The sequence below is a fragment of the Fukomys damarensis genome, unplaced genomic scaffold, assembly GCF_012274545.1.
Source record: "Fukomys damarensis isolate Sample0158 unplaced genomic scaffold, DMR_v1.0_HiC HiC_scaffold_17, whole genome shotgun sequence".
Taxonomy (NCBI): Eukaryota; Metazoa; Chordata; class Mammalia; order Rodentia; family Bathyergidae; genus Fukomys; species Fukomys damarensis.
In genome coordinates, this window is record NW_022900929.1 from 56,657,018 (window position 1) to 56,683,595 (window position 26,578).

The window sequence follows — 26,578 nt, forward strand, 5'->3', positions numbered from 1 at the left end:
CTGGGCCTGCGCAGTGCGGGCTGCCTGTGCCGTGTCCGGGGGCCGGGAGGCGCGGTGCTGAGAGCTGGGAAATCGCTCGAGCTCTTGGCGCTTGCTTGCGGGGGTTCTCAGCCACCTGCCCCCGCTCCACGGTGTCTGTAGGTGAGTGGGTGTAAATGCTCTCAAGGCAGCCCAGAACCCTGCGGTGAAGCGAACGTTTCCCCAAATGCACCGGTCCTGGGTTCCAGAGATTTTCCTTTCTTCACACCCCAGCCCGGCATTGATTTCTAGCCAAGGTGGTCCAGAGATTGCAAAATGGTCGTACGTGATTTTCTTGAGGGAGGCAATTATTTTCTCCATCATCTGGTGCACAGTTTCTATATTAATCTAAACGTTTGTTTCTCAGCACCGGCGGAGGCCTCTGTCATAAAGAGTAAGAGAACACAGATACTTCCATCAGACTCTTGACCAAATTGTCCATTTTAATTAAGATTTCTGTAAAAATTGATCCCCACTGAGAAATTAACCGCTATTGAAGTATACAGTACAGTCACCTCAGGGTGGCTTAATCCAGTGTGTAAATTCCTTAGAGTGGAACTGATTCAACTCTGCCTTGGAAGGAAGGGAGAAATAGGATTTCTAGCCCTGTCCACCTGAGTAGGGGTGGTGCTAGTAGTATTGACTTCCAAATCATTACTTCAACCAACAATAATTATTTTAATGCTTGGGATAATTAAATAGATTCATGAAAATTACAGTACTTAATTATTCCCCTCCTGGCACAATGACCCTTACTTTTAAAACATCCAAAAGTGTCAGTAAAACAAGCAGTGTAAAGCTTTCACTTTCTTCTGACTCAGGTCTTCATCCTTCAAGCTCAATTGACCTGTTGAGGGTCATGCTCAAAAGTCCTGTCAAGATCAGCTGAATCACAAGGATGTGCTAGAGGCAACAAATTGTTTTCCACTTGTGACAAGATTTTGTGGCCAAGACATTCCTGTGGCTAACTGGCAGTCCTGATTACCCATTATAGATAGTCTTTATACATCTCTAGAACTCATATTATCTCTTTGAAACAGCCCTTCCCAATTTATATAACCAGGCTGTTAACATCGAGGGCGTGTCATAGGGTGGTGCATGTTTGACTATAATGGTCATACTACATACAGTTTTGTGATTGCTGGAGAATTTGAGGCCATTAGACTATTAGTTTAAAGCAGAAATTTTAAAAATTTCAATTAAAAGCATTCTTTTCTACTTTAAATTGTTGCACATGCTTCCCTTTAAATTACATATCGTGTTATGCACTAAAGCAAGAACTGGGTGACTTCCTCCTGTGTTGTCCATTTTTACTTGGTTTATTTATTTATTTATTTGTTGGCTTTTTGAGACAGGGTCTCACTATGCAGTTCAGACTGCCCTGGAACTCACTATGTAGCCCGGGCTGGTCTTGAACTCAAAGTGATTCTCCTGCCTCAGCCTCTCCAGTGCTGGGATTACAGGTGTGCATCACCAGGCCTGGCCATTTTTAATTGGGTTAGAAGATAAGATCATCTGATATGCCAGCAAGGAAGCGGTTTCTGAATGAGCAAATTGGAGTCAAGGAAATCTCCTGTTGGTAATGTCCTTATCTTTTAACAATCACCTATTTTTGTTAGCTGGAAATGTTTTGACTACTGTTTTTCTTTGCACAGGTCAGGAGTGCTGTCTCCTGTTAGGAACATTTAAACAGTCTTTATTGAGTGATCTAAGCCTTTTTTTTTTTTTTCCTTGTTAGAAGGATTTGAACCTAGGGCCTTTGCACTGAGCTACATCCCCAACCCTTTTTTAATTTTTAAAATTTTTGAGTCAGACTAGTTAAATTGCCCAGGCAGATCAGGAGTTTATGCTCCTCCTGCCTCAACCTCCCAGAGTGCTGGGATTATGGGCATAAGCCACTACAAGACAAAAATGGGCCTATTTTGAACAAGTTCTTTTTCACATTTTAGGTGTTTTTCCACTTTCATATTACAAGTGAAATTTTTTATTGTTGTATATGTTTGCAATACATAATAATTACATTCATTCTGGTGAACTGTTACATATACACATGGCATCTTGATCATTTTTACTTCCCCTCCCCTTTGTTCAGATCCCCTCCCCATCTTCATAGTCTACCTCCCTGTTACAATTGATATTTTTAGACAATTGTTTCTATTATATATTAATCTATATATTTATATATATATATATTCATCTATATATTTGTTAGGAATATCTGAATTTCTTTGGGAGAAACAAATACTACTACTTAAGTGTGATAATTTCTGAAAATGTATTCACTGGTGTTAATTTTAAGTCCTTAACATCCACTTTTGTTGTAGATTTCTGTGCTACCCTCTAATGATTTTTCCCTTTTGCAGTACTGGGGATTGAACCCAAGACCTTGCCCAATATGCCAGGCAAACAGTGTACAATTGAGCCACATCACTGGCCCATTCTGCTATCCTGTAGAACAATAGTAATAAATAATGATAGTAGAGACATAGTGTCTCTAAAATATAGAAAAAGGACTATATGGAAGATTATTTAATATCTGTTTACATATGTGCTCTTATTCCTTTACTTGGGTTCTCCTCCCCAGCCCTACCTGCACCCCTAATCTTCAACACTGAATTTTAGTTTACAAGTTATTTTTTCCTTCCCTGGACTACTGACTGATCCTTCTACCAGACTGGTGTTTTTCATTCAGAAGCTAAAATAATAGCATCTGGCACATAGCAGGCATGAAGTAATGATTGTTGGCTGAATAGGCATTGAATTAGGTGACATCCCTGAGTATAAATGGATTCTTTCTTTTTTGTTTGAGACTGGGTCTTGCTAAATGGCCCACACTAGCCTCAAACCTGTGATCCTCCCGTCTGCCCATGTAGCTGGGATTACAGGCATACTTCACACCAAGCTTTGTGCTTTCATAATGTCTAGGAGTGGGTGAAAGAGGTAATGGTTAATGTTTTTTGTTTTGGGTTTTTTTTGTTTTGTTTTGTTTTGTTTTTTTTGTGCCATGGATCAAACTTGGGTCCTTGCACTTGTGAGGCAGGCGGCGGAAACATTGAGCTAAATCCCCAACCCCTATAATGACTAATCTTGATGGATTCATGTAACTAGCCTGGATTTTCCCTAACTTCCACGTGACTTCCATTCCTAGTGGAATTGAAGAGTGCCATCTCCCCCATCCTCACCTTTGTGCCCATGGTAATATCAGAAGGAAATACTTAGGTCAGCAGCTTATACAAAATTTCTGAATTCATGGGGATTCTTATTTTGAGCTATATATACTTTTTTGTTTCAATGCTCCATGAATATTTTTGATATGTAAGTAGGGTTGACAACCACTGGTTTGACCTAATAACTATTTTATGTGCTCTCCCCCACACCTTTGTGATACTAAGGATTGAACCCAAATTGAATCCCAACTGAACAGTAAGCTACCTCCCCAGCCTACTTTATGTATTGAAACAGGGTCTAAATTGCCCAGCCTGGGCTTGAACTTTCATTCCTTCTACTCTGAGAGTACTGTAATTACAGGCTAGCACAATCACACCTGGCTGTGATTTTTTTTTCTCTTCATATGTTTCAAAATACCTGAAGTATAACTATTAACTGTGTTTGGTCCTTTTATCTTTTTAATAAATATTTATGTGACCCTTCACAATGTAGTATTACAGTCATTTTTTTTCTACCACTGTCCCTTTATTTAAACTCTCTGATAATGATTTTGTTTGTTTGTTTGTTTTTTTGAGATAAGGTCTCATTATGTAGTTGAGACTGACCTGGAACTCACTATGTAGCCCAGGCTGGTCTCAAACTCACAGCGATCCTCCTGCCTCAGTCTCCTGAGTGCTGGGATTACAGGCGTGCACCACCACACCCGGCTCTGATAATGATTTTTGAAGAGGACTTCTGAGGAGCTTTTAAATCCTTTGTTTTAAACAAGTCCTGTGTCTTAACCACTTGACACTTTACCCCCAGCTTCACTCAGGCAGTGCAGCACTTTTTTACTATCCTCAGTGTTTCTCAGGTGGTTTTCATTTCAACCAGTCAATCCTTGTATCGATTAAATATTATCTTATAAAAATTAATGAAAAGATATGCAATTTTTGGTCATAATTTAAATAACTGGATTGGTAAGTAGTTAAACAAGTGAAATATTTTCAACTTACCTACCCATCATTTATAAACTGAGACTCTTGGCTATGAAATATGTTAATCAACTCAAGTTTCTTCTGTTTCTTTTGGATTTTTGCTGTGTGAAGAACTTCTCAACCTTCTCATAGGGCTCCCTCTGCAAACCATTGACTTCTAAAGAGAGGATTACAGCTGGTGCTGGCTGTGCACTCCTAAGGAAGAATTCGTCACAGCCACTGCAGGGACTGTGCACTGGCGGGGCCAGTAGGTCTTCTGGGCAGAGGAACAGGTGGTTCTGGTGAGAAAGTAGTCTAGTCCCCCTCCCCGACAAAGCCTCTCCAGCATTTTTTTTCCAGCATTAAAAAATAAAATGATTTCTATTCTTTCTGGAGTAAGCTGGAATCTCAGTGTTGTTTTAATCTGCATTTTCCTAATGACCAGAGTTGTTGAACATTTTTTCATATGTCTTTAGCTTCTGGGTTTCTGCTTTGCCCAGAACCTGTGGAACCTGTGCGAGCTACTAGTGAATGATGAAGTCTATATCCTCCAAGGTGTCAGTGTCTGAGGCTTGTGAGGGGGATGTCGAGGGGCTGGTGTGATGGGATTGAAGGTTGGGGTAAAGAGAAACACCTCTGCAACAGACAAGGGGTGTAATTGTGAAGGCCCTGGAGCTCAGGGTCTGTACAATTTGGAGACTTCAGCGGGGTAGGGAATGGGCCCAAACCCCTAAAGCAAGAGCATTTATAGGGACCTGCAACCTGCTATCACAGCTTCTACCAAAAAGGAATTCTAGTTGCACCCACTTGCTCATATCCTTAATCTGAAGACCAGGGAACTATTCTTTGCACTCTCCATCTCCTTTTCCTGCTGGTCTCACGCATTTCCTGAATTCTCCTCCTCAATTTTTGCTCTCACCATTCCTAATGCTGTGTTCATAAGAGGAAAGAATTGTGTAGGTCTCAGAGAATAAAGCTAGCCTGTCACATGCAGCTAGAACTATTAAGAAAGGTTAGACCCAGAAAGTCCCTGAAGAAATGATCAAGGCTAAGCTTACCTCTAATTCCTCTCCTCCTCCCATGAGCAAAGTCAGACATGGCTAATTGACAGTTACCAGATGACAGCAGGAGGTCTAGGCCCCTGTGCCCTGCCTCTATGGTTACCTCACACATGCAACAATGAATATCCAGACCTCTGAAAAGACAACTTTATAGCCAGTCACCTGACCCCAGGATTCTATGCATCGTTGTGGGACAAGACCACATCCACTGGTTGGACACTGGATCAATGCATCTATACCAACATGAAAAACCTTGGTCACTCCTTCATCAAGACTGTGGGCATGGTGGCTAGAGATGAGACCAGTGAGGTTGGGGGCCCCCAGAGTCTCCCTGCTAACTCAAGTCATCTTCCCAGTACTGTAATACCAGTTTGTTCCCCCTAAAAATCTTTCACTTTCCCTCAGGACTCTGAAGTTTCCTGACCCCCAAAAAACTGACCCATAATTGAAGATTAGGGAAGGATTTCCTTTCTGTAACCACCTCTCTTAACTCACCCTCAGATATTTGCTGACCTGATGACCCTGTGATCCAGGAACAACACAATGGACTTGACCCCCAGATGTTGAAACACACCACTGATGTGGATACCACAAGGTGGGCTGAATATTCTACTTCTGATCTGTGTTGCTGTCTACAGCATTCTGTTGCTCCAGTCCCTACCCTTTGATTGTTTCTTGACTCATGGTCATTATACTGTTGATGTTGATAGAGGGAAAGAATCAGATTTTTAAAAATGGCAGAGATGGAGAAGATAAGATGGATAAAAATGACCGTTTCCCCAAGATAGGAAGTTCGGGGAAGAGTCCTCAATGTTCTGTTCAATTAGAGTGCTTGTCCAATGGGCCCCTCCTTCTAGTGCTTGTAGGAGGAAATCACAAAGAGGCTTCTGGTCCCTAAGATCTATCCTCAAGGGCAGCTTAGATGGATTGACTATCATTTATCAATCAATCCAGAATATTTCTGATAGTAAAAAGGGTCACTGTTAATCCAGGAAATGGGTATAAACTAGGACCATTCTGGGAAAACTAAAACATGTGGTCACCCTAAAAGGGAGAGAAAGAATGTCAGAAACCTAAGGATTTAAATAATACAGTAGTTAGATAATGCAAAGAAAAAATAACAGAGGCAGCAAACCAGTACCAGAGGTATGTGGTATGGGACAGTGGGGTGCAGATAGGAAAACATTTGAGCCTATTTTGGTGTCTTTCATGTTGATGTTTCTGAAGTAATCCCTAAATTCCTTCTGGGGGAATTGAGGCTAGATCTTGCTATGTAGCTCAGGCTGGCCTTGAGCTCACTATGTAGTCCAGACTGGCCAAGACCCTCTTGCCTCAGTCCTCGCCCCAAGTGCTGAGATTACAGGTGTGCACCACCATGCCCGGCATCCCCCAGGTCTGAGTCAAGGTAAGCCTGTCATTTCTGCTGAAGCATCAAGTCAAAGATATAAACTGAAAGTGAAAGACTAGGGAAGTAGAAGATAGTCATACTTTCTGAACTATTCTAAGAGTGAGTCAGTTGAATCCACAGTTCTAAGAAGATTGAGTCTCCATATAAACCCAGTTCTTAACTGTGCATTCTCATATATATAGTTCTGTTTTGGACTTGCAAAAAAGAGAGGTTTTAGGTTCTAGTTAATAACATACGATTTTTGGAAACTAATAGATAACATTTTTACCATGAGTAGGGAAGTACTATTTAAATTATATGTCTTAGTTTCTTCATCTATAAAATTGAGATATAAGATACCCATGTTTTAGGTTATCATGGGGGAATAAATGAAATAATGCAAGTAAAGTAATTGGCCCACAGAAAATCTAAGTGTTTGCAGTGTCATTATTTTTGATGGAAGGGTTTCCCTATGCTCAGCACGTAAGAATCTCCCATCTTGCTTTCTGAAAGGTAAACAGGGTCCCCTTTACTCATGTTGGGTAGCAGTCTTCATGTCCACTGCTCTGGCAGATCCTCTCTCTTCAACTCTAATAGTCACCTGCATGGTTAGGATGATTAAGTGAAACAAGAATGCCCTCTATATGCCCCTTCATGCCCTCCCATACAGATACCTGTGAAACTGTCTTTTCTGCTGTCTTTTCACATTTCTCTGCTTTCTACCATATGCTCCTTCTATAGCTAGCGGAAGATTCTCTTGCCTCTTCCTGTGGCAAAATTTATACCCTCACTATACCCTCACTTTCTGTCTCAAGGACCCTCTGGCCATTAGTAAATCAGAGACAATGCATGAAGAACACATTGGATAATTTTTTCTCAGTTCAGTTTTCTACCTCTATTCATTTCCCTAGATTTTTTTTTTTTTTTTTTTTTTTTTTTTTTTAGTACTGAAGATCAAACTCAGGACCTTGCACTTGTGAGGCAGGCGGCAAGCACCACTGAGCTAAGTCCCCAGCCCTCCCTTGATCATTCTTAATGCATTAGTCCCTCAAGTTTCATTACATGCATGATGATAATAACAAACTATTTTCACAAAAAAAAAAAAAAAAAAAAACCAAAACAGTATTCATCCACATCCAGGCTTCTCATTCTAGACACATTAGCATTCCTGTGATCTAGCTAAAGACGGGTCCACATATCCCAAGTTTTCACTTTGTGGAGAGTATCTTTGTGGAATCTGGTGGAGCAGCTGATACTGGAGCATAGCTGGGAGTCCATGTGGAATGAGCATTTAACATACATCGTCACCTGGACCCTGGACTTTGGGGAGGAGTGCACATCAGACTGCCCCTACTAAACAAAGTAAAAGTCTCTGGGGTTATAGAGTCATATAAATAAAGAAGGAGAGTGTGGGTGGGGAGGGAGAAGGAGTGGGCCCTTTGAAAGCAGCCAGACACTTGACTAAAGTCAAAGGAAAGAGCTCTGAGCAGGGAGAACATCTCTCCCTCCAAACCCAGTCTCTCTTTAGGATAGCCACTTCCAAAGACACTGAAAAACTTAATACTTTGACTCTCTAATTTGGATCAACTGGGGAAGTCAGGTGAGCATGCTAAGGGGTCAGAGTGAAGAGTGTAGATGTAGGAAGGGTGAGGTGTGACAGTGAGAGAACCTCGGGAATGTAACAGAATTTGAAATGAAATCGAAGTTGGTTGGGAAGTGACTGGATATGAATTTCCAGAGCTGGAAAATCTGTCAGTGCTAAAAGAACTCAGATTTGGGGAAGCAGAGATCAAGGATTAGAGATTAACTATTTTATTGACTGTGAATGGTATCAGGAAAGAGGCCAGAATATCCATATCCCTTCAACTCTTATCCACAACAAACATTAACTTCCTACCTCAGGCAGATGACTCAAAATCCCCAGACATTCTAAGCATCTCATGGTGGTCAATTCTACTTGTCTTGGGCCTTCCCCTTATTCCTGCCTCTTCTAGTAGAGACTCCTTGCTATGCCATCTGTCTCTGTTATTTCTATTGGTGGGATGAAGAGGGAGCAGCCTCCAGGAAAGGAAAAGAAGCAGTGGGGCTATTTATGATGGAAGGAGACTTTAGGTATATCATGCCAGGAAAGCTGGCTCTTAGGTGGGTGGAAAGCATTAACATTTACCCACATTCCTCATCAGCTTCTGAGACAATTAAGATGTGTTTCCATTTGTACTTTATTCATTACGATGTAAGGTTTCCCGCTACAGAAATCTCCCTCAACTGCAAAGACAGGTGCACAGCAGGTAGCCAAGAAAGCTGATCAGTGCCAGGGCCCAGGAGGATTGTGACCAGTACTGAGAACCCCAAGCTGAGCTTCGACCTATAAGGACACAAGGAATAGAAGAAACATCACAATGTTGCTCCCTAGAAGCCACTGAAACTTCAAAACTAGTTATCTGCCTGTAGATCCCTTCACTCCAGGGCTCTCCTTGCAGAGTGAAGGAGGCAGTTCTAAAGGCCAGAGAGCACGAAATTGAGCATGAAATTGGGGCTTAGATTTTGAGTCAGGAGATGGGAGGGTCAAGCTGTTGGGAACTCACTCTGCCTTTCAGGACTCTCTTTCCCCTCATGTTGGGCCCATGCAACTGCTCGTCGCTGCTCAGGACTCAGAAGGGCCATTTGCTCAGGAGTGACAGAGGCAGCCTGAACACTGGTAAGACTAGATAGCTGGGTGGGGCTGAACACCACCTGGGGGTAGAGACAAGAATCAGTGCTTCAGAAGCCTTACTTTTTACATAGCAGTTACATTTCACTAAGTTGATGTTTGGCTCATCCTTTAGCAGGTTTCTAAAATACGCATTTAGTATATGGAAATTCAAGTCAGCTAACGGGCTGTTTGGCTAGCATCTCATCTTCCATTCTGATCATTTGGCAAGAAAGAGAGATTCAAAATTGTATTGCTTGATGGTAACTTTTCAACTAATGTATCTGTAAGCATTTCTTTGTAAATATTATGTGTTCTCATGTGTCTTAAGATTCCAAACAAAATGATCTCTGCATTTCCTGAAAATGTTTAATAACAGCCTGGTAAGATAAGTAGTCTGAGGAAGGATAGCAAATACAGAAATAGGTTTTCTCTGGTTGTATATAATCTTTGCTCTTATTAAGCTCTGAAATATATTTTTGGGTTACTTCAGTGTGTTTGACAAGACACCTTGATATTTCTATCAAACAAATGACTTTCATGTTGCAACACATTTGTAAGAACCACTCAAAATTCTCTTAAAAAGGCAAAAAAAAAAAAAAAAAAAAAAAAGAATCAGTGCATCCACATAGCCCCCTAGCTTTCTATAGTCACCTCAGACCCAGTCTCTATCAAGTCTTACAGCAAATTTAGGAGCAGGGATGACAGAAATGGCTAGAGGGGTCAGGCCCTGGATCTGTTCCTGAAGAAGAGCTGAAAGAGCCAGGTCTGGGATCCCAGCTGTTGAAGAAAAGAAGATGCATGTCATAGAGTGGACTTTTACTCTCACTTCAACCCTGTAGGTCTCCAACTGCTCCCAAAGTGTCCAATGATAGATATTCCCTAATGTGCAACAAGCCCCTTACCTAAACACTTCCTCAGATTTGTTCTTTCAGAAGTCCAGGGCGGTCTTTCCCCATAAGTCCACCCATGGTTTGGAAAGCAAACCATGGCAACTGGTTCCAGGAGTGTCCCAGCCGCCCTACCTGCTATTGTGCCAACTTCAGTGAAGATCTCAGGCCCCCAGTCACTGACTGGGCCAAAGCCACCAGGCAGCACAAGTAGGTGGGCCAGAACCTCCAGCTGTTCCTCAGAGCACTGGAGATGCAGATTGCCCAGGAAAAGAGCTGCTTGGCTGTGGAAGAGTGGGAAGGAAAGGAGAACTGAGCTTTGGGGATTGAGGTTGTACTTATGTGACAAGGTAGGAGATGGCTTCAGGTGCACTTCCTTCCATGGAATGACTCCATTCTACCCTCTCCAGTGAGCCTTCCTTTGGCACCCCCACAACCCCCACACACACACGTGACCTAAACTCCCAACTGCTGATATGCTGTAGCTCCTCTGGCCGGAGACCACAGAGTGTGTAGCCCAGTGCTGTCAGGTGAATGAAATCCAGGTGGCTGACATGCCGACCACTCTGCCGTAGGAAACTGGAGACCACAACCCGTAGCTACAGTGGAGGTGGGGGGTGAGGGCATAGGATAGAGAGAAAAGTCATGGGAAATTATTGGATGAGGAAGTAACTAGGGGAATCATGGTGGGACTGAATTATATTCTTTTATTATTAGGATCAGAAGATATAATAGCCATGGAAGTCGAAGACTACCCCCACTTCTTTCCCAAAAATACAAAAGGAGAGAAAAATCCTAACCAAAAAGGAGGCAGGAGAGAATATTTTTTATTCAGGGTCTCAGAATAAATAAATCACAGAATCTCTAAGGTCACTGGTATGGGTTATTAAGAGAAAAAATTCCTTGGGCCTTGGATAAACCACAGGACAGGTCTGTGGGATGGAATTTTAGGGAGTAGCAAAGAGGGAAGAGAGGAGATGTTACCTGGACAGAGCTCCAGCCATCTATCTGCCCCAGGATGCTCAGCACCCCCCAGTCCACCAGGATCAGCTCCTGTAGCTCTCGCTCTCCTAGCCCTATTAAGAGCCGGCCCAGTTGCAGAGTCTGCTCAGGACGAAATCCTCGGGGGGGACCCCACAACTGAGAGGAAGAGAGGAACAGTTGTGAATGGGAAAAGCACTGGATGAGGAGTCAGAAAGCTGAGTCTTAGCCTTGCTTCTGACCTAGCTGTGGAATTGTGGGCAAATCACTTGCCTTTTCTTTAGTTTTCCTGAACTGAAAAATGAGAGTATTAGAAAATAGTTCCTGTGACTAAGGGGTTATTGAAAGATCCTAGAGTATCAGAACAGCAAACTACTCCATGAGTTCTAGATTTTTATGTGCAGCATATTCAACTGAGGTGCCTGTTAAAATGTAGATGCTAATACCCCAACCTGAGATTCTTGGACTGGCATGGTACCCCAGCAACAGTATTTAAAAACCTGCTCCCTAGATGATTTTGACGCTAAAATTTGATAACCACTGCTTTAGTCCCTAGGTTCATGTACTAGCTCCATTTTCTCAGTATTGATTCCCTCTGACCTTTTTGAGATCCAAATCCTCTTTTCTTTTTTTTTGTACCAGGGACTGAACTCGGGTCCTTGCACTTGTGAGGTAGGCAGCGGAACCACTGAGCTAAATCCCTGGCCTTCAAATCTTCTTTATATCTCCTGTTTCTGCACTTCTCACCCAACCCTCCCTTCCCTTGTGTTTCACATTGCACACACCCCCTCACAATTGCTAATGGCCTCTCCATCCCTAACCTTTTTTGCCTTTCCCATGGCTGCCTGTAGCTCCTCAGGCCCAAGCCCTGGATCTCCTGCAAATAGTGCCAGGCAGTCCTCAAAGTCTGAGAGCTCCATCTCTGCAATCTGTGTTGCAGACCAGGCTGCTGGGAAGGTCCCTCGGATGTCTGCACAAGTTGGTACAGGCTCTGAAGGGGAAAAGCAGGTCTGGGAGTCAGTGTAGGATTAAAATATGCCTAGAGAGATATCTGTAGATGGAATGACCCTCCCAACCTTTGGAAGATGGGGCAGTATAAGTAGAGATGGTTATAGCGTAAGATTTATAGGGTTTAGAGCAGTGGCACACATGATGTTTGTTTGCTTGTTTTTAGACAAAAAATGTTAATGTATGAGTTTTGTTTTGTTTTGTTCTGTTTTCCTAAACTAAAACCTGAGTATTCAGGTTTAATTGCAGTAATGGCACTTTGTGATGAATAAGTAGGTTTTTGACTGCATTTTGGGCACTTGGTCTCTAAAGGTTTGCCATCACTGTCTTAGAAGGTATTAGAACAAGAAGCAGTTATGGAGGCAAAGGCCCTCATTTCATAAGTGGAAGACTGAGGAGGTTGCCCACATATTTTGTGCCAGAGCTGAGCTATAATCCACGTTTCTAGCCTCATAGTATCTTCCTCCTAAGGATCTCCCCAGCAGAGAGGTCCATGCTTAGCCAAAATAGAGCTGAGTCTGCTAATAAGAGAACAGAAAAATGGAGTCTTGGGCTAAAAACCTGTGGTACCTTGGTATTAAGATATCTTGGCAATCATTCCAGAAGCCCAGAGAATAGAAGGTTTGTAAATTTGGTCAAAGGGCAAAGATACTTACAGAGCCTAGGTTTTCCTCCCCTCCAGTGCTGGGGTTGAAGCAAGGGCCTTGTACATGCTAAATAAGCGCTTGACCATTGAGCTATACTCCAGACCTATTGCCCAAACTTCTGACAGCCCAAATTTCTGATATTCTGTGCTGTACATTCTGCTGGACATATCAATATTTAGGTAGCCTCACCTGGAAGATCCTCAGCAGCCGGCTGTACAACCCCAGCTACCAGGGCTGCTTTCTTGGGAGTAAGCTGTGATCTCCCACACAGCTGTCCAGCTCTGCTCTGTTCCCAGCTGTGCTGCTTTTCTAGAAGCCGCTCCAGGGTCTCTGGGCCCAAGGCCTCCTGCATAATAAAGTAGGAGGGTGTAAGACCCGAACAGGGTCGGGGCCAGCTGCTGTAGCTATAATTCCAAGACCTGCCTGTGTTTAGCAGTCTTCCCCACATCCAGGTTGTACTTCGTCTTCCTGGCCTGAAATTGCCATAGGCAGTTCTCTTGCCCCCCTGTACATTTACTCCCTTCACCTTACCCTGGGAATCAAGGAAATAGCCTCAGTAGACAGAGTAAATACTAGGCGACCAGCTTGCTCTACTTCGTCCTGGCTCCACAACTCTGGTTTCCTAAAGGACAGGAAGATGATTATATGCTCGGAGCTGATGGAACTTCGAGGAAAAGAAGACATAATAGGAACGGGGAGTCAGGCTCCAAGGGTCATTGAGCATATGGAAGGGGCTGCCACTAATGATGGTAGTTGGGCTGGGTAGAGGAAAAGTTAGAATCTGAAGTTCCCAAAGGTCCATACCCAAGAGCATGCTCCTGCACCAGCAGCCATCCCAGCTCTGTGTCAAATGTATTTCCTAGGCAGAAGCCCTGCAGCTGAATGAGATGGGTCAGCAGGATCGGTAGAGGGATCCGTCGTGTGCTGTCTGCACCCAGGAATCCAACCAAAGGGCCCAGTGTCTGCAATACTTCCTCTGAGATTGGGGTCTCCTCTGGAGCCTGGAGAAGGGTATCAGGTCTTGGACAATGCATCTCTGACTCAGGGTATCAAGCTTTTTGATCATGACACCAAGTCCCTTGACCTTCCTTCCCTCTTGCCCCCAGTTTAACAACCTAGGATGTTCACTACCTTTGTTCACTTTCTTAAACAGTAAATGAACTCAGATAGAAGCAAGGCAGAAAGACTGAGGTAGAATCTAGTGGATTTCTCAGGCCCCAAAGGGATGGGCAAGAATCATAAAACACGTTATTAAGGAACAGAATCCAGAGGCAGATCTAGAGGCTAGAGACGCTTATAGATAGAAACCTGTTTGGCAGCAAGAAGGAGGTTGGACCTGGAAGACAGGTAGAGATCGCTATTTGAGGGACACACGCTGCTAAGGGCAGCAAATCTCAGTCTGGTAGGGTGGACTCTTACGAAGTTTTGTAGTACCCTCTCTGCCAGGGCTGCTTGATGGAGTGGGGTCAGTGCCAGCAGCTGCTCTGGAGCTTCTTGTACCAGCTCTACCACCAACATAATGGATTCATTGGACAGTATGTCTATCAATGGGATCCTGTTGTAGTAATTGGACAGTAGGGACACTCCATCACAATTCAGCCAAGTTAAGAAGGGACCTTAGAACCTCACATTTTCACACAAGATATAACAGAAGACCCAAACTCTGTGACCCTGGACTGGAACTCATATTAAACAACCTTGAGCTACTTATCACTACTCACTGGAAGGGAGAGAACAAAGACAGTGACATATTTCTAGTGTTTGGAAAAGAAATAACAAAGAATCCTATCTGATCTAATGGACTGAAAAACCTCAGATACCAAGTACCATTAAAATTTTTCTTATCCTTCTTTCTCTCTGACTTATGGTCCAGGATCTTTTCCTTCATCTAGGCTGCTGGATTTCTCTTAATTAAATTATCTCAGACCCAAGATCTTTAAATTGCTTTGAATCTCATTTTAAAAACAAAGCCCTGGCCAGGCATGGTGGCACACGCCTATAATCCCAGACTTGGGAGGCTGAGGCAGGAGGATCGCTGTGAGTTCAACACCAGCCTGGGCTACATAGTGAGTTCCAGGGCAGTCTGAACTACATAGTGAGACCCTGTCTCAAAAAAACAAACAAAAAACAACAACAACGAAAACAAAACAAAATAAAAACAAAGCCTGGGCTGGCAATTTAACTCAGTGGTTCCGGCGCCTGCTTTGTAAGTGCAGGGACCCAAGTTCGATTTCTGTTACAAAAAAAAAATAAAAATAAAAAACAAAGCCCTTCATATAGACATCAGGCAATCTATACAGGGTTGTCAGTTTTGGAACTGGGCCATACAAAAGCCAAAATATGGATAAAGGCCTATAAAACTGTAGGGATGGACGGAATTGCATTTACCATCTCCAAATCCCCCAGAAGACTACAACCTCAGTCTTGTCCTACTTTGACAGCTCAAATGGAATAGGGTGGGTAGAGGTAAAAGTAAGCAATGATGCACATGAGTGAGACACCCGTAAACTTCTGGATTCTCTGGAATGAAGAAGCATTAAATTTCTTCTTTCTCCAACCCATGGTTGAATCTGCTCTACAACTTTCCCTCAGTGGGTCTATCTACCTTAGGCTTGGATAGTTCCAGTGATTAGGAACTCACTATCTCCATTTTTCCTATATTGTACAAAATGTTGATTCTAACTCAATCCTAGTCTTGCCCCATGGAACCAGTACTGTATTTGATAGGCCCTTGGGGATTTGAATGCATTTATCACATTTTTCATCATTTTCTCTTCTTCCACTGCTCTGAACACACACAGAACACGGCACTCTAAGCAGACTACAGTCTTCTAGGACAGAACTGGACCACTTACTTCCTCCCTTATCTCATACTGTATCTCTACGAATGTGGCCCGGGTTATATTAAGATTACTTGGCAGGCCACAGCAGTGTCGCCACCCTCTGCTGTCCTGTGCTAAGGTCATTTACAGAAGCTCCCACGTTAGGCTATAAATGATGTCCAGGAATCACCAGACAGGGAATTGCCTCTGCTAGGGAATTTCCTAAGGGCAGTTCTACTCTAAATTGAGCTTAGTGAGGATCCAGTATCTCCAGCTATAGCATTTACGGTAAATCCAGGAGTAGTTTGGTGTCGAGCCCAGTCAGTTCTGGCCCCAAGATGGTCAGTTCTGGCTCTGGCATTGCCATCCTCCGCTGTAGTTCTGCCCAGATACAGGCCCTCTGTAGGACAGGGTAGGAAAGCAGGGTCAGAACAGAGCTGAGCAGGCGGGTAGGGTTCTGTACACAGGGTCCCGGCCTCCCTGCTCCCACTCATGCCCAAGTACCCCCCTCTCACCAGGCTCCCTCGAACCCCAGTGGGCAGTCGGTAAAGCATGTGTACCACTTCCAGGAAGTCTGCCATTGAGCTGATCTGCTGCAGAAACTCACAGGACATGCCTGCTGCCAGGTTGCCTAGAGCCCTGTTGGTGTGTGAGTGGGTAGATGGCTGCAGCCTGATAGCTCCTTGATATCAGCACTCCCAGCACAAGGACAGATGCTCATTATGGTCATTTACAGTTTGAGGAATATTTCTCCATAGACAATCTCTTTGGCTTCCCAAAACATTATTGCTGTTTATCAGAGAAGAAAGTGATGTTGCAATTTCAACCTACGAGAAGTGTGGTGAACTGAGACTAGAGCCATGTCTTCAGATCCTGAAGCCCCTGGTTCATTTACAATAGGTCATGTAAGGTGATACTTAAGTTTTATTCTTGCTTGGCCAGTGGCTCTGAAGTTACCTTGAATTAAACTAATAACAGCAAATATCTACTTGGAGTTTACACTGGGTAAGCACTATGTTAAATATTTGGGTTTTATGTGTGTGTGCTGGAGATTAAACCCAGGCCCTTGAGAATAGTTGGCAAGTAATGTACTAAGGAGATATATCCCAAGCCTATTTTACCTTTTATTTTGAAATATGGTCTTACTAAGTTGCCTATGTTGGACTCAAACTTATGATTCTCCTGCCTCAGCCTCCTGAGTACCTAAGATTACAGGTATGTGTCACCAGACCCAGTTTGTGCTAAATATCTTACATGTCTTATCTCATTTAATTTTCACAATAATTACCTGTGAGCTAAGTACCCTGTTCTCATTGTACAGAAAAGAAAACTGAAGCTTAGGTTAAACAGTTTGCCCAAAAGCACAAGCAGGCAACAGAGGTGGGACTTGAATCTAAGCACTAGTCAGTGAAGGCCTGGCACTGTGGAAAGGCAGGAGGGCAAGGGGAAGGGGAGCCAGGGGAATCATGATGAAACTAACCCTATGCATCACCCCTGTATCCCCTGTGGCATATTACATAGTACTTGGTACATGACATATGGTAAGCACTCAAAACATGTTACTTGGGGCTAAGAGTGTAGCTCAGTGGTAGATCCCTTGCCCTAAATTCATGAGGCCCTGAGTTCAATCCCCAGCACCATCAAAAAAAAAAAAAAAAAAAAAGTCAAATAAAACTGACTGCTCAACACAAGATACTCACTGCAGATTCCTGAGGGTCAGGTTGGCGGGCACCTGCATCTTCTTCCAGAGAAACTGTGCCTATAATAGAAAGAGAAGAGCCGCTTCCCAGTGGAGACATTACCCCAAGGACCTAAGATGCCTTGGACTCAGTCCTGCCTCTCTGTAATGTGGCCCCTCAGAGGTCACTTTCCCAATGCTGATGCTGAGATTGAGAGGGAGAGAGAATCATGAGTGTTAGCGAGAAGGCACCGGATTGGGCAAGGGATGGGTAGAGGAAGTGGAAGAGACCGAGAGGAGCTCTGAGAGATGAAGTGGGCAGTTACCTGCTGCTCAGACCAGGGCAGCTCCCGGTAGCGCCTCCGGTTTGCCAGAAGAGCTGCAGTGTCCAGTTGCAGCAGCTTTAATGGGAGCAGGGGAAGCAGGCAGTCTGGCCAAGTGGTGGGCATGGGCTTCTGGCAGTGACAGGTGTGACAGTACAGTGACAGGTGAGAGGGACTGCACTCAGTCCTCGGGGAAGGGGAGACATGGGGCCAAATCTAGGTTAGGGTGGGATGGCATTTGCTGCTGTAACAGTGGACACCTAAGTCCTCTCACACTGGCCAAGTTGGTGCTAGTTAGACACCCGATGAACTCGTATTTCTTGGCTTCTCTGAGCCTTGGTCTCTTCACTGGACAGTGGAGAAGATTTCTCAGGCCTTTCTGTCACTGACATTGTAGGATAGTGTAGGTCACAGTGTCCTGCATCTAGAACTGAGGGGAGCTGCTAGCATCTAGGTGGGCCCAGAGCTAATCTGAATTTTCAGGGCCCCTGCAGGGGAGTGTATGAGGCAGCATTAGCCAGATGAACCTGTCCTACATCATGGAGATCAGCTCGGTCGGGATCGGTCGGGATCTCACACATTACCTGACCAGGGACACACGCGGCTGCACCAACACCTGTTGTACTCGTACTTTTAACACCATCTTTCACCTGCATGAGAATCAGTGGTGTGCGTGTGTGTTTGGGTGTGTGTAAGGCAACGGGGAGGGCTTCCCTGGCCACAAGGAAGAAGCTGTCCTCCCACCCAGTGCCCATATCCCTGATGGTCTCACCCTCCCTGTTCCCTTCATACCCAAAAGGTCTGCAGTAGCGCTGCAGTCTGGCAGGCTGAGAGACGCGACAGTTCAGGGACCAGGCAGGAGCAGGCCCCAACCAGAACTCGCCTAGGGATGGCCTGGAGTGTCCGGGGGCTGAGGCCAGGCAGCAGAGGGTGCAAGGAGCAGAGTTCCTCCAAGGACAGCTGAGGAGCAGGAGAGACAAAAGGTGTGAAGAAGAGGGACAAAGTGGTGGGGAAGGTAACAATCACAATGCAACAGAGCAACGGTACAAGGGGAACCGAGCCTGGACAGGGAAGGTGCAAGAGCCAGGAGAACAAGGGTCAGAGGCCCCCAGGGGGATGTTGGAAAGTTGCTGCTACTCACATCGTGCCTAGGGAGGAGCCGTCCAAGCAGCAGGGCAGCCTGGGATGGGAAAGGGAACAATAGCTCCCAGTGCCCAGCAGCCAAGTCCCAAACAAGTTTCTACGGCCCACCTTCCAAAACTTCCAGCTCCCTCTCCAACACCCCCAGTGATCACCCTGACTCAGAGTCCTGCTTGATCTGAGGAAGGGGAACAAGGCAGACCTCAGCGGTACAGGGTTCATCCTCTCACCCTCATCCAGCAGAAGCAGGGGGGCTGATGGTATCCTTAAATGTGATTGTCTTGACAAGGGGCTCCAGGAAGTAGGGCTCCAAGGAGTAAGACAGGCTCACCTGAGCAGGTGTGACAGTGGTTCCCGGAAGAGCAGGAAGCATAGCTCTAAGCTGAGGCTCTGACAGCTCTTGTAAGAAGCGGAGGCCCAATTGGGGAAAGAGAGGCGCCCAGACCCGCAGCTCTGGGGGGCTTAGTACAGATCCTCCTGATGAGCGCAAAACCCCCAAAAGTTCATATGCCACCTGTAAGCAAAGAAGGCTTGGGACTGGGAAAAAAGACAACTGAACCTTAGACCTTCTCTCTAATCCCATATCTAATCCCACATCTGGATCTCCCAGGGACTGGGCAAAGACTTGAAACCAGGGATGGAAACAGGTGAGGTTCAAGATGGCAAAGGGTATACACCAGAGGATAGGGCCAGAAAGGGACGGTAACAGGTGAGAATGGCCATAGAGTTAGTAATGGAGGTGGCAGAGGTAGATCTGGGGCTGGCACCACTGTGAGCCTGGTTGACATAGTTGGGCCACTCACACTGTCCTCTGAAATCTTGCAGGCCTAGGCCAAGGGGCTCACCCGTCCTTCTGGGCTGAGGGTCCCGTTGGCCGCACATTCCAACAGCCCCCGTTCTACTGGCCCCATTGGATCACTCAAGGGCACCAGGCTTTGTAGCTCCTCAGGGCTCAGGAAACAAGCAAGAGACCCAAGCCTGAGGAGGGCATGAAGCTGGCCTTCACATGGCCACTGAGGCAAGTGTTAAGATAGGAATTATGTGGGTACCTGGAGTAGGGATTCCGATACCTAAACTACAAGATGGAAGCACTATGGGTGTCTCTCCTGAAGTTCTTCACCACCTGGGGCACTGCCTCCTTCTCGTCCCTTGCTTAGGACACCAATCCCCGTGTCTCTTATCTTTCCCACTCTGGCTTTGATCATGGACCCCATTACCACTCACCTGCGGACCTGCTCCTCACCATCCTCGACACTCTGGTTTACCAGGCTTCGAAGCACATGCCGGGCATGCCCTGGCCCAAGACCTGCCGCTGGCCAGCTATCCTCCAGGGCCTGTATCTGAGATGGGAGTTCACCTTGAGCTGCAGTCTGGGACACTCGTAGGGAGGGGCCCATTAGGAGTCACGCCACTAGCAGACAGGTGAAGCAGGTGATTCTCATACCTGGTGCGGGCTGAGCTGCAGGAAGTTCTCCAGAGGGAGGTGGGGGAGCAGGGGAAACACTGCCCACAACAGCTCCTGGGGCCAGGCAGGCACTTCCCCAAATAACTCAGGAGCCAACAGTCGCTTTGCCAGGGCCTCCTTCTGCTCAGGCTTCATTCCTGAGCTGTGATCTCGGATAGCAGCCAGGCTGCAGGGAGTAATGGGTCTTAACCATTTGCCTTATCCCAGCTGCTCTTCCCTGACCCTCTGCTGTCATGGCCAGGAAGGAGACTCTTCCTTATTTAATAGAGAGGAACTCTGGAAGGGGCTGCTGATAGTTGTCCTGACTCTGACAGAAACCAGAAGAGTGGTGCTTACACACTGTCATTGGCCAACAGGGATGGTGGGAAGCGCATCAGGTCAGAGACAGCCAAGAAGGGGATGAGTGGTGACAGATCGATGAAGAGCTGGGAGGTGAGGCGTGGGTAGCGCTGGAGGAGCAGGGCCGTTAAGCGGCCCATGGCCTGCTCCTCAGATGGTGGTACCTGTGGGGGCACGGGAATGGTTGTGAGCTCTGGAGATACTCGGTATCCTTGCCACCTCCTCCCTGGAGTTCCTCCTCCTAGTAAGGGGAGGTTCCAGGTGCCCTTGATCTCAAGATTCCCCTCCTCCCTTGCTTCTCTCTCCCTCTTTGCCCACCTGCAGCTGGGCCCAGGAACGATGCATGAGGGTCAGGAAGCCCTGTGCAGCTTCTGTCTCTGCTGAAAGCACTAGCTGCTGCAGGTTTTCTGGGGGCATGTGCAGGTATGCCTGGGACAGGAGGTCGTGGTGGGCATGATGTCACTAGGCAGAGACTTCAGGCCATGGCTGTCACCCAGCCCCCCCGTGTGAGCCTCCATCTGTTACCTGTACTAGAATCTTCAAGGCCCAAACGCTCTTCTCCTTCTGGAGTAGATCCCATAGCACAGGCTGGTGGGCGAGAAAGACAAGAGGCCAAGAGAGCTATTTCCCCTGTCTTCCCGCAGCTTCCCAGGCACTGCGACTCAACTCGTGGGGATGCATCCCTCCCTGAAGCTAGAGTGTGTGTCTCTGCAGATCTGAAGGCCCTGTAGGTCAGGAACCACGTCTCTACCTACTCCTGTATCCTCTGCTATGCCAGCACCACAGCTGGCTCAACAAATACTTGTAGACCTGCGCCAAATTAATGTGAGTCTGTCTAATTCCATTTTGGTGAACCACAGGCTACAAAAAGAGGATCCTAACAAGGAATCTGTATATACCCTGCAGAACCTAGAAAATGTCTTGACACTCAGCAAATGAGTTATGGTGTTCAAAATATTTTATACTCTTTCACTCTACAGAGAAGAAAAGTCCAGAAAAAACGACTTGCCTGAGTTTACACTAATGTATGCCGTAGTTGAACTTGACCAAGGTCTTCTGATGTGTAGTCCCCCCGAATCATTTTCCTTCTCATTTCTACTTTACCTTCTGATATTCTGCCAGCCCTCTAGGGAGAGAATCTGAACCCTCTAACTTGATCCCTTTCCTTTCTGAAGCAGAAAGGGGGTCAATCTAAGAGTGCAAAAGAATAATAAGATCATTTATTTCATGTTTATCATGCCATGGAACTCCCCAACTGTCCACAGCACACTGCGCCAGCCCTCTGGGCGGAAGGCATCCCAGAAGGAGCAGTTGTCGGGAAGATTGGAGAGCAGCAGGGCCTGACCCAGCACCCTCTGGGCCTCAGGCCCTCCAGCCCCTGGACCCAGTATATGTTATCTCATGGAATTCTTAACAACCACCTTACAAATTGGTACTATTATTACCCCCAGTTTATAGCTAAGAAGAAAAATATATATTCTGCCCATAGAGGCTAAATAACTTGTATAAGACTGGTCACAGAGCTAAGATGTGAACCCAAGTTTGTCAGACCCTAGAGCTGTGTGCTTACATCACTATAAAAACCATTCTCCTGCCTCTCTCTCTTCTGTTTCTTTTTTGGTGGCACTGGGGATTGAACTCAGAAGCTTGCACTTATAAAGTAGATGCAGTGTCACTGAGCTAAATCCCAGGCCCTACTCCTGCCTCTTGGTGTTGAAAGAATGCCTCTGCAAGTGCCTCCCCTGTTCCACAGGCTTTTCCCAGACAGATCACTCACGCTGAAGCAGGACAGGAGCTCCATCTTGCTTATACCAGAGCTGAGGCTCACAGTGGGTTCAAAGCCTGCTGGGGTCGGCTCTTCTTGCTCCAGGAACTCCCCGACTGTCCGCAGCACACTGCGCCGGCCCTCTGGGCGGAAGGCATCCCAGAAGGAGCAGTTGTCAGGAAGACTGGAGAGCAGCAGGGCCTGACCCAGCACCCTCTGGGCCTCAGGCCCTCCAGCACCTGGACCCAGAAGGAAGGTCAGTAGGCGCAGGAAATAGTGCAGGCGTGTGGTGTGGGCAAGAGCTGGCACCAAGGACTGGCAGCGTGGCAACTGGGACAACATACCCAACAGGAAGGGGGCAGGGGCCAGGCAGAGTGGAGATGGCCCAAGAGGTGGCAGAGAAGGCAGAAGGGGGGCCAGAAGCCCTTCTAGAAAGCAAGTGTCATTGCCCCCGCGACTTATCCTGCACTGGCCTGCTAACCAAGGCCAGAAGGGAACCAGGGCCTCATACATGGTGTCGTTGGCACAGACCATCAGCAGGAAGCTGCCCCCATCTGGGCAGTGTTCCCCACAGGGTCCAATGTGGCAGGGTGGGAAGGCAGTGGCATCCGGAGTGGGTCCCTGGCACACATGCTGAACCCATGCCTGGCTGCTAGGGGGCACAGCCTGCAGACTCGCCTCTACACACAGCCGCTCAGCCCACAGAGTCTCATTCTCCAGGAAGCATCCCCAAAAGATCTCTGGGGTGAGGGGCACAGGGGCCAGGCCATCAGGGCAGCTGGTAGGGGGTGGGAGAAGGCCAGCACAGAGCCGCTTTACCAGGCGACGATTAGGGCCAGACAGGGCTGAAAAGGAGAGGTTGCTGCAGACTACATCCAAAAACTGATCGGGAAACTGGTCATGGCAAGCCTGCAGCCAGCGTTGGGTACCTGGGGCCCATGAGACTGCATACCACACAGCGGTCTGGCAGATGGCAGCAGTACTAGGAGGGGGTTGTGGGGTGGCAGGCCTGGCATGCTGGCAGAGCAAATGGATGGAGAAGTTAGAGATGCTGTAGGGTGGTGCTGGGCCTGAGTGGTTTGCGCAGAGGGCCTCCACAGAGATAGCCCGCGGGTGGCGAGGTCTGACGTGGGCCGAGGGCTGGGAGATCCTGGGCAGAGGCACACCAGTGCTCAGGCAGTGGAGGAGAGCAGGAGGTGGGGGTGGCGATCCAGACAGAAAGCCCAGTGCCTGCACATCCCAGGAAAGGTTGTGCCGGATGCCCCTAGGTGCAGAGGGAAGAACAAGTGGGATCTGGTCAGTTCATGCTTTCTCCAGCTGAAGATTCTGACCCTGGCTAAGAGCCCTGAAGGGCATGTGGCAAGCATAGGCTTTTCCACATGAAGCTCCTGAGAGTGCAGGTGTTACTGGTATAAATGCTCAGATGGGATAAAAAGGAGAGAGATCTGTACTGCCACGGCTCAAAACTGCTTAGAAGCAGCCCTGGTTGGAGACCTGGCTGCCCCTGTCTGTCCACCTGGCTGCCTCATTTCTCTCTTAGTTTTCCTGTCTGGTTTTTAGATAGCTTAAAAACAGCCCTTATTTGGCCTCATATCAGGAAATCTACCTGGCGACTGAATATGTCTGTACTCCAGCATTGTTGTACTGAATTAGTAAGAGTGTGGAAGAATCCAATCCTGGTTTTTTTTTCATACCCCCATCTTTTTTAGCCAACATTTGTTAAGCACTATATGGCAGGCTCTGTTCTAAGGAGTTTATTCCTATAATATCAATTCATTTAATCCCTTATAACTCTGCAGTAGTTAATATAATTATCATCCTTATTTCACAAACGAGGAAACTGGGACATAGAATATGGAGCATGTCTAAGGCCACACGGCTAGGAAAGGAGCCAGGAAACCAACCAGTCATACTCCAAAACCCCTAAACCACACTCCTCTCATCAGTTTTCTCCTCAGCTCTGGAAGCTAATGCCTTTAGCTCCCCATCTCCAGATTTCTCAGCCCAAATTTTTGGAAATGGTCTTTTACTTACCATAAGAGCAACTGTTGAAGGTCACCTAGGAGGGAAAGAGCAAGGAAGAGAACTACCCCAGTCTTACCCTTCTTGCCCCACCACTTCTCAGCCCCAGCCCCAGAATCACTCACCTCCATGGCACTGCCCACTAGCATCAGGCTCTGGCTGGCCCATAATGGAAAAGACCTCATCCCGCAGGGAGTGTGTAACACGGAGCAGCCCCTCCTGGAAGGCAGTATAGAGGGGGGCCCCCACTGTGCGTAGCAGGCCTCCCCAAAGAGCATCCTCAGAGCCCAGCTCCCCTGGTGGGGTAAGCAAGCCCAACAGGCCCTGCAGGACGTGAGGAGCTGGCTCCCTCCCCTCAAAACCTGTGGCATTGGTGAGGTCCATGCTGGGCTGCACCTGCACCAGGGCCTGCCAGCGGGTACCCTCTAATAGCAGCAGCAGAGAAGGCAACCAGTCAGCAGCCAGGACACAGTCAGAAGGCCCATCACGGGTACATGGCGGCCTCGTGGGGGAAGGGGGCTCCCCGGGAACTAAGGCTCCCAGCAGCACCTCCACAAGTCCTCCCAGAACACCTGCCTGGTGTACCAGGAAGTCCCGGGGAGTCTGCTCCTGTCCCAGCAGGGCCAGCACATCCCCCAGTAGCCCGAGCATTGGCTCCCAATCCGGACTACCTCTCAGTGTCACTAAGAAATCATGGAGACGAAGGGCAGGGGGCTGGAGAGGTGGAGGCTCTCCCACTGGTCCCTCCCCCATTCTTCCATGCTCAAAAGAAGAAGAAATGTTGGCCAGAAATGCAGAAAACTGTGAGTGGCTGAAGGAATCCTGGGGAGCCTGGTCCAGAGTGGAAAGGAATGACTTCAGGAGGGAGAGATCAGGGTCCAGGAACTGAGGCCCAGTAGCAGCCAGAGTCACTGTAAGGAGAGAAACACAGAGATCACTGAAGGGTAAGAACCTAGAGCCCAAAGACAGACTTACTCTTGAGCACAATTCCATCCCTAGATCTAACGGGGAGGGAAGGGTGAGCCCTTTTCATTGGCCTGCAGTAAGTCATGGCCTGCTTTCTTAATCCTCACTGTCACTTGTAACATCAGTCTCTGCCTCTCTTCCTGTCCTTTAGCATTTATCTAACTGTTTAACCTCCACATTCCTAAGCCTCTTTTCCAGCAGCCCTCCCCTTCAACCCCAGCCCTGCTCACTGTTCCTCTCACCTGTGCAGGACAGCAGCAGCAGCAGCAGAAGGGGCCAGGGGCTCAGAGCCATGTTTCCAGGGCAGCACTGGTACTAGAAGTGGATTCTAGTTATTCTCGTCTCCTGTGGGACAGCCAGGTGAAGACAGGGCACTGAAGGCAGCTTGCAGCTCCACTGACACTGTAGTGTGGTCTTTCAGGAAACAATATCTGTAACCTGACAGCAGATTTGTCACCTGAGCCACTGAATACTTGATCCTTTGGCTCTGGAGAATGTTGCGCTTCTGCGAGAGGGACAAATGATAAGGAACTGGGGATGGGGGGGGGCAGTTGGAAGAACCAAAACAGATAGCTTGAGTTAGGATCTTGGTTGCTTTTGTTTTGTTTTAGTTTGTTTTTTTGTTTTTTTTTTTTTTTTTTTTTTGGGGGGTTTTTTTTGGTACCAGGGATCGAACTTGCGTCCCTGTGCTTACAAAGCAGGCACTGGAACCACTGAGCTAAATCCCCAGGCTCGAGAGGAATTCTTTTTTTTTTTTTTTTTTTTTGGTACTGGGGATTGAACTTGGGTCCTTGCACTTGCAAGGCAGGCAGTACAACCACTGAGCTAAATCCCCTTGGTTCCAAAAAGTAGTAGGCAGACAGGAGTATGGAGAATTGGAGACCGGGAGTGTCACACAGGGTGTGACAGTTATGGCATGTCAACTTGAATGAAGGAAAACCTAGCAGATTAGTGAAGCACATTTCCATTTGTGTCTGTAAATGACTGGCATGTAGGCCAGCACACCAAGCGAGTAAGACTCATCCCAGATGGGGGTGAAACAGACAAATAGGCTTATGGCCTGAGATAAATAGGAAAAGAAAGATGTGTCCACTTTTTAGAAGAGCTCCAGTTGTTGCCATTGGCTTTGGATGTTGGTCTTCAGTTTCTTCAGCCTTCTAATGCAGACTTTCACAGTAACTCTACTGTGAGCTTCCAGCCCTTTCACCTTGGACTAGTGCTACCTCCTTGATCATCCTTATTCTGTAGTTTGT

At 46.8% G+C, this 26,578-nt stretch overlaps 1 protein-coding gene across 1 annotated transcript; it reads right to left on the bottom strand.

Moving 5' to 3' along the window:
* Positions 1-8,851: 8,851 nt before the first annotated feature.
* Strc (stereocilin) lies at positions 8,852-25,657 on the bottom strand. Its single transcript, XM_010633626.2, has 29 exons — positions 25,568-25,657; positions 24,485-25,270; positions 24,372-24,396; positions 22,350-23,601; positions 21,098-21,160; positions 20,891-21,001; positions 20,570-20,736; positions 20,213-20,399; positions 19,993-20,108; positions 19,614-19,746; positions 19,100-19,282; positions 18,770-18,808; positions 18,421-18,588; positions 18,213-18,278; positions 17,632-17,757; positions 17,328-17,386; positions 16,143-16,266; positions 15,915-16,027; positions 14,225-14,360; positions 13,610-13,806; positions 13,337-13,427; positions 12,995-13,151; positions 11,972-12,141; positions 11,154-11,309; positions 10,626-10,768; positions 10,305-10,453; positions 9,962-10,059; positions 9,176-9,323; positions 8,852-8,955 (listed from the first exon to the last, which is right to left on the bottom strand). Exons 1-29 carry the CDS (start codon positions 25,617-25,619, stop codon positions 8,852-8,854), a joined length of 5,319 nt encoding a protein of 1,772 aa, XP_010631928.1. The 5' UTR covers positions 25,620-25,657.
* Between the last annotated feature and the right edge of the window lie 921 nt (positions 25,658-26,578).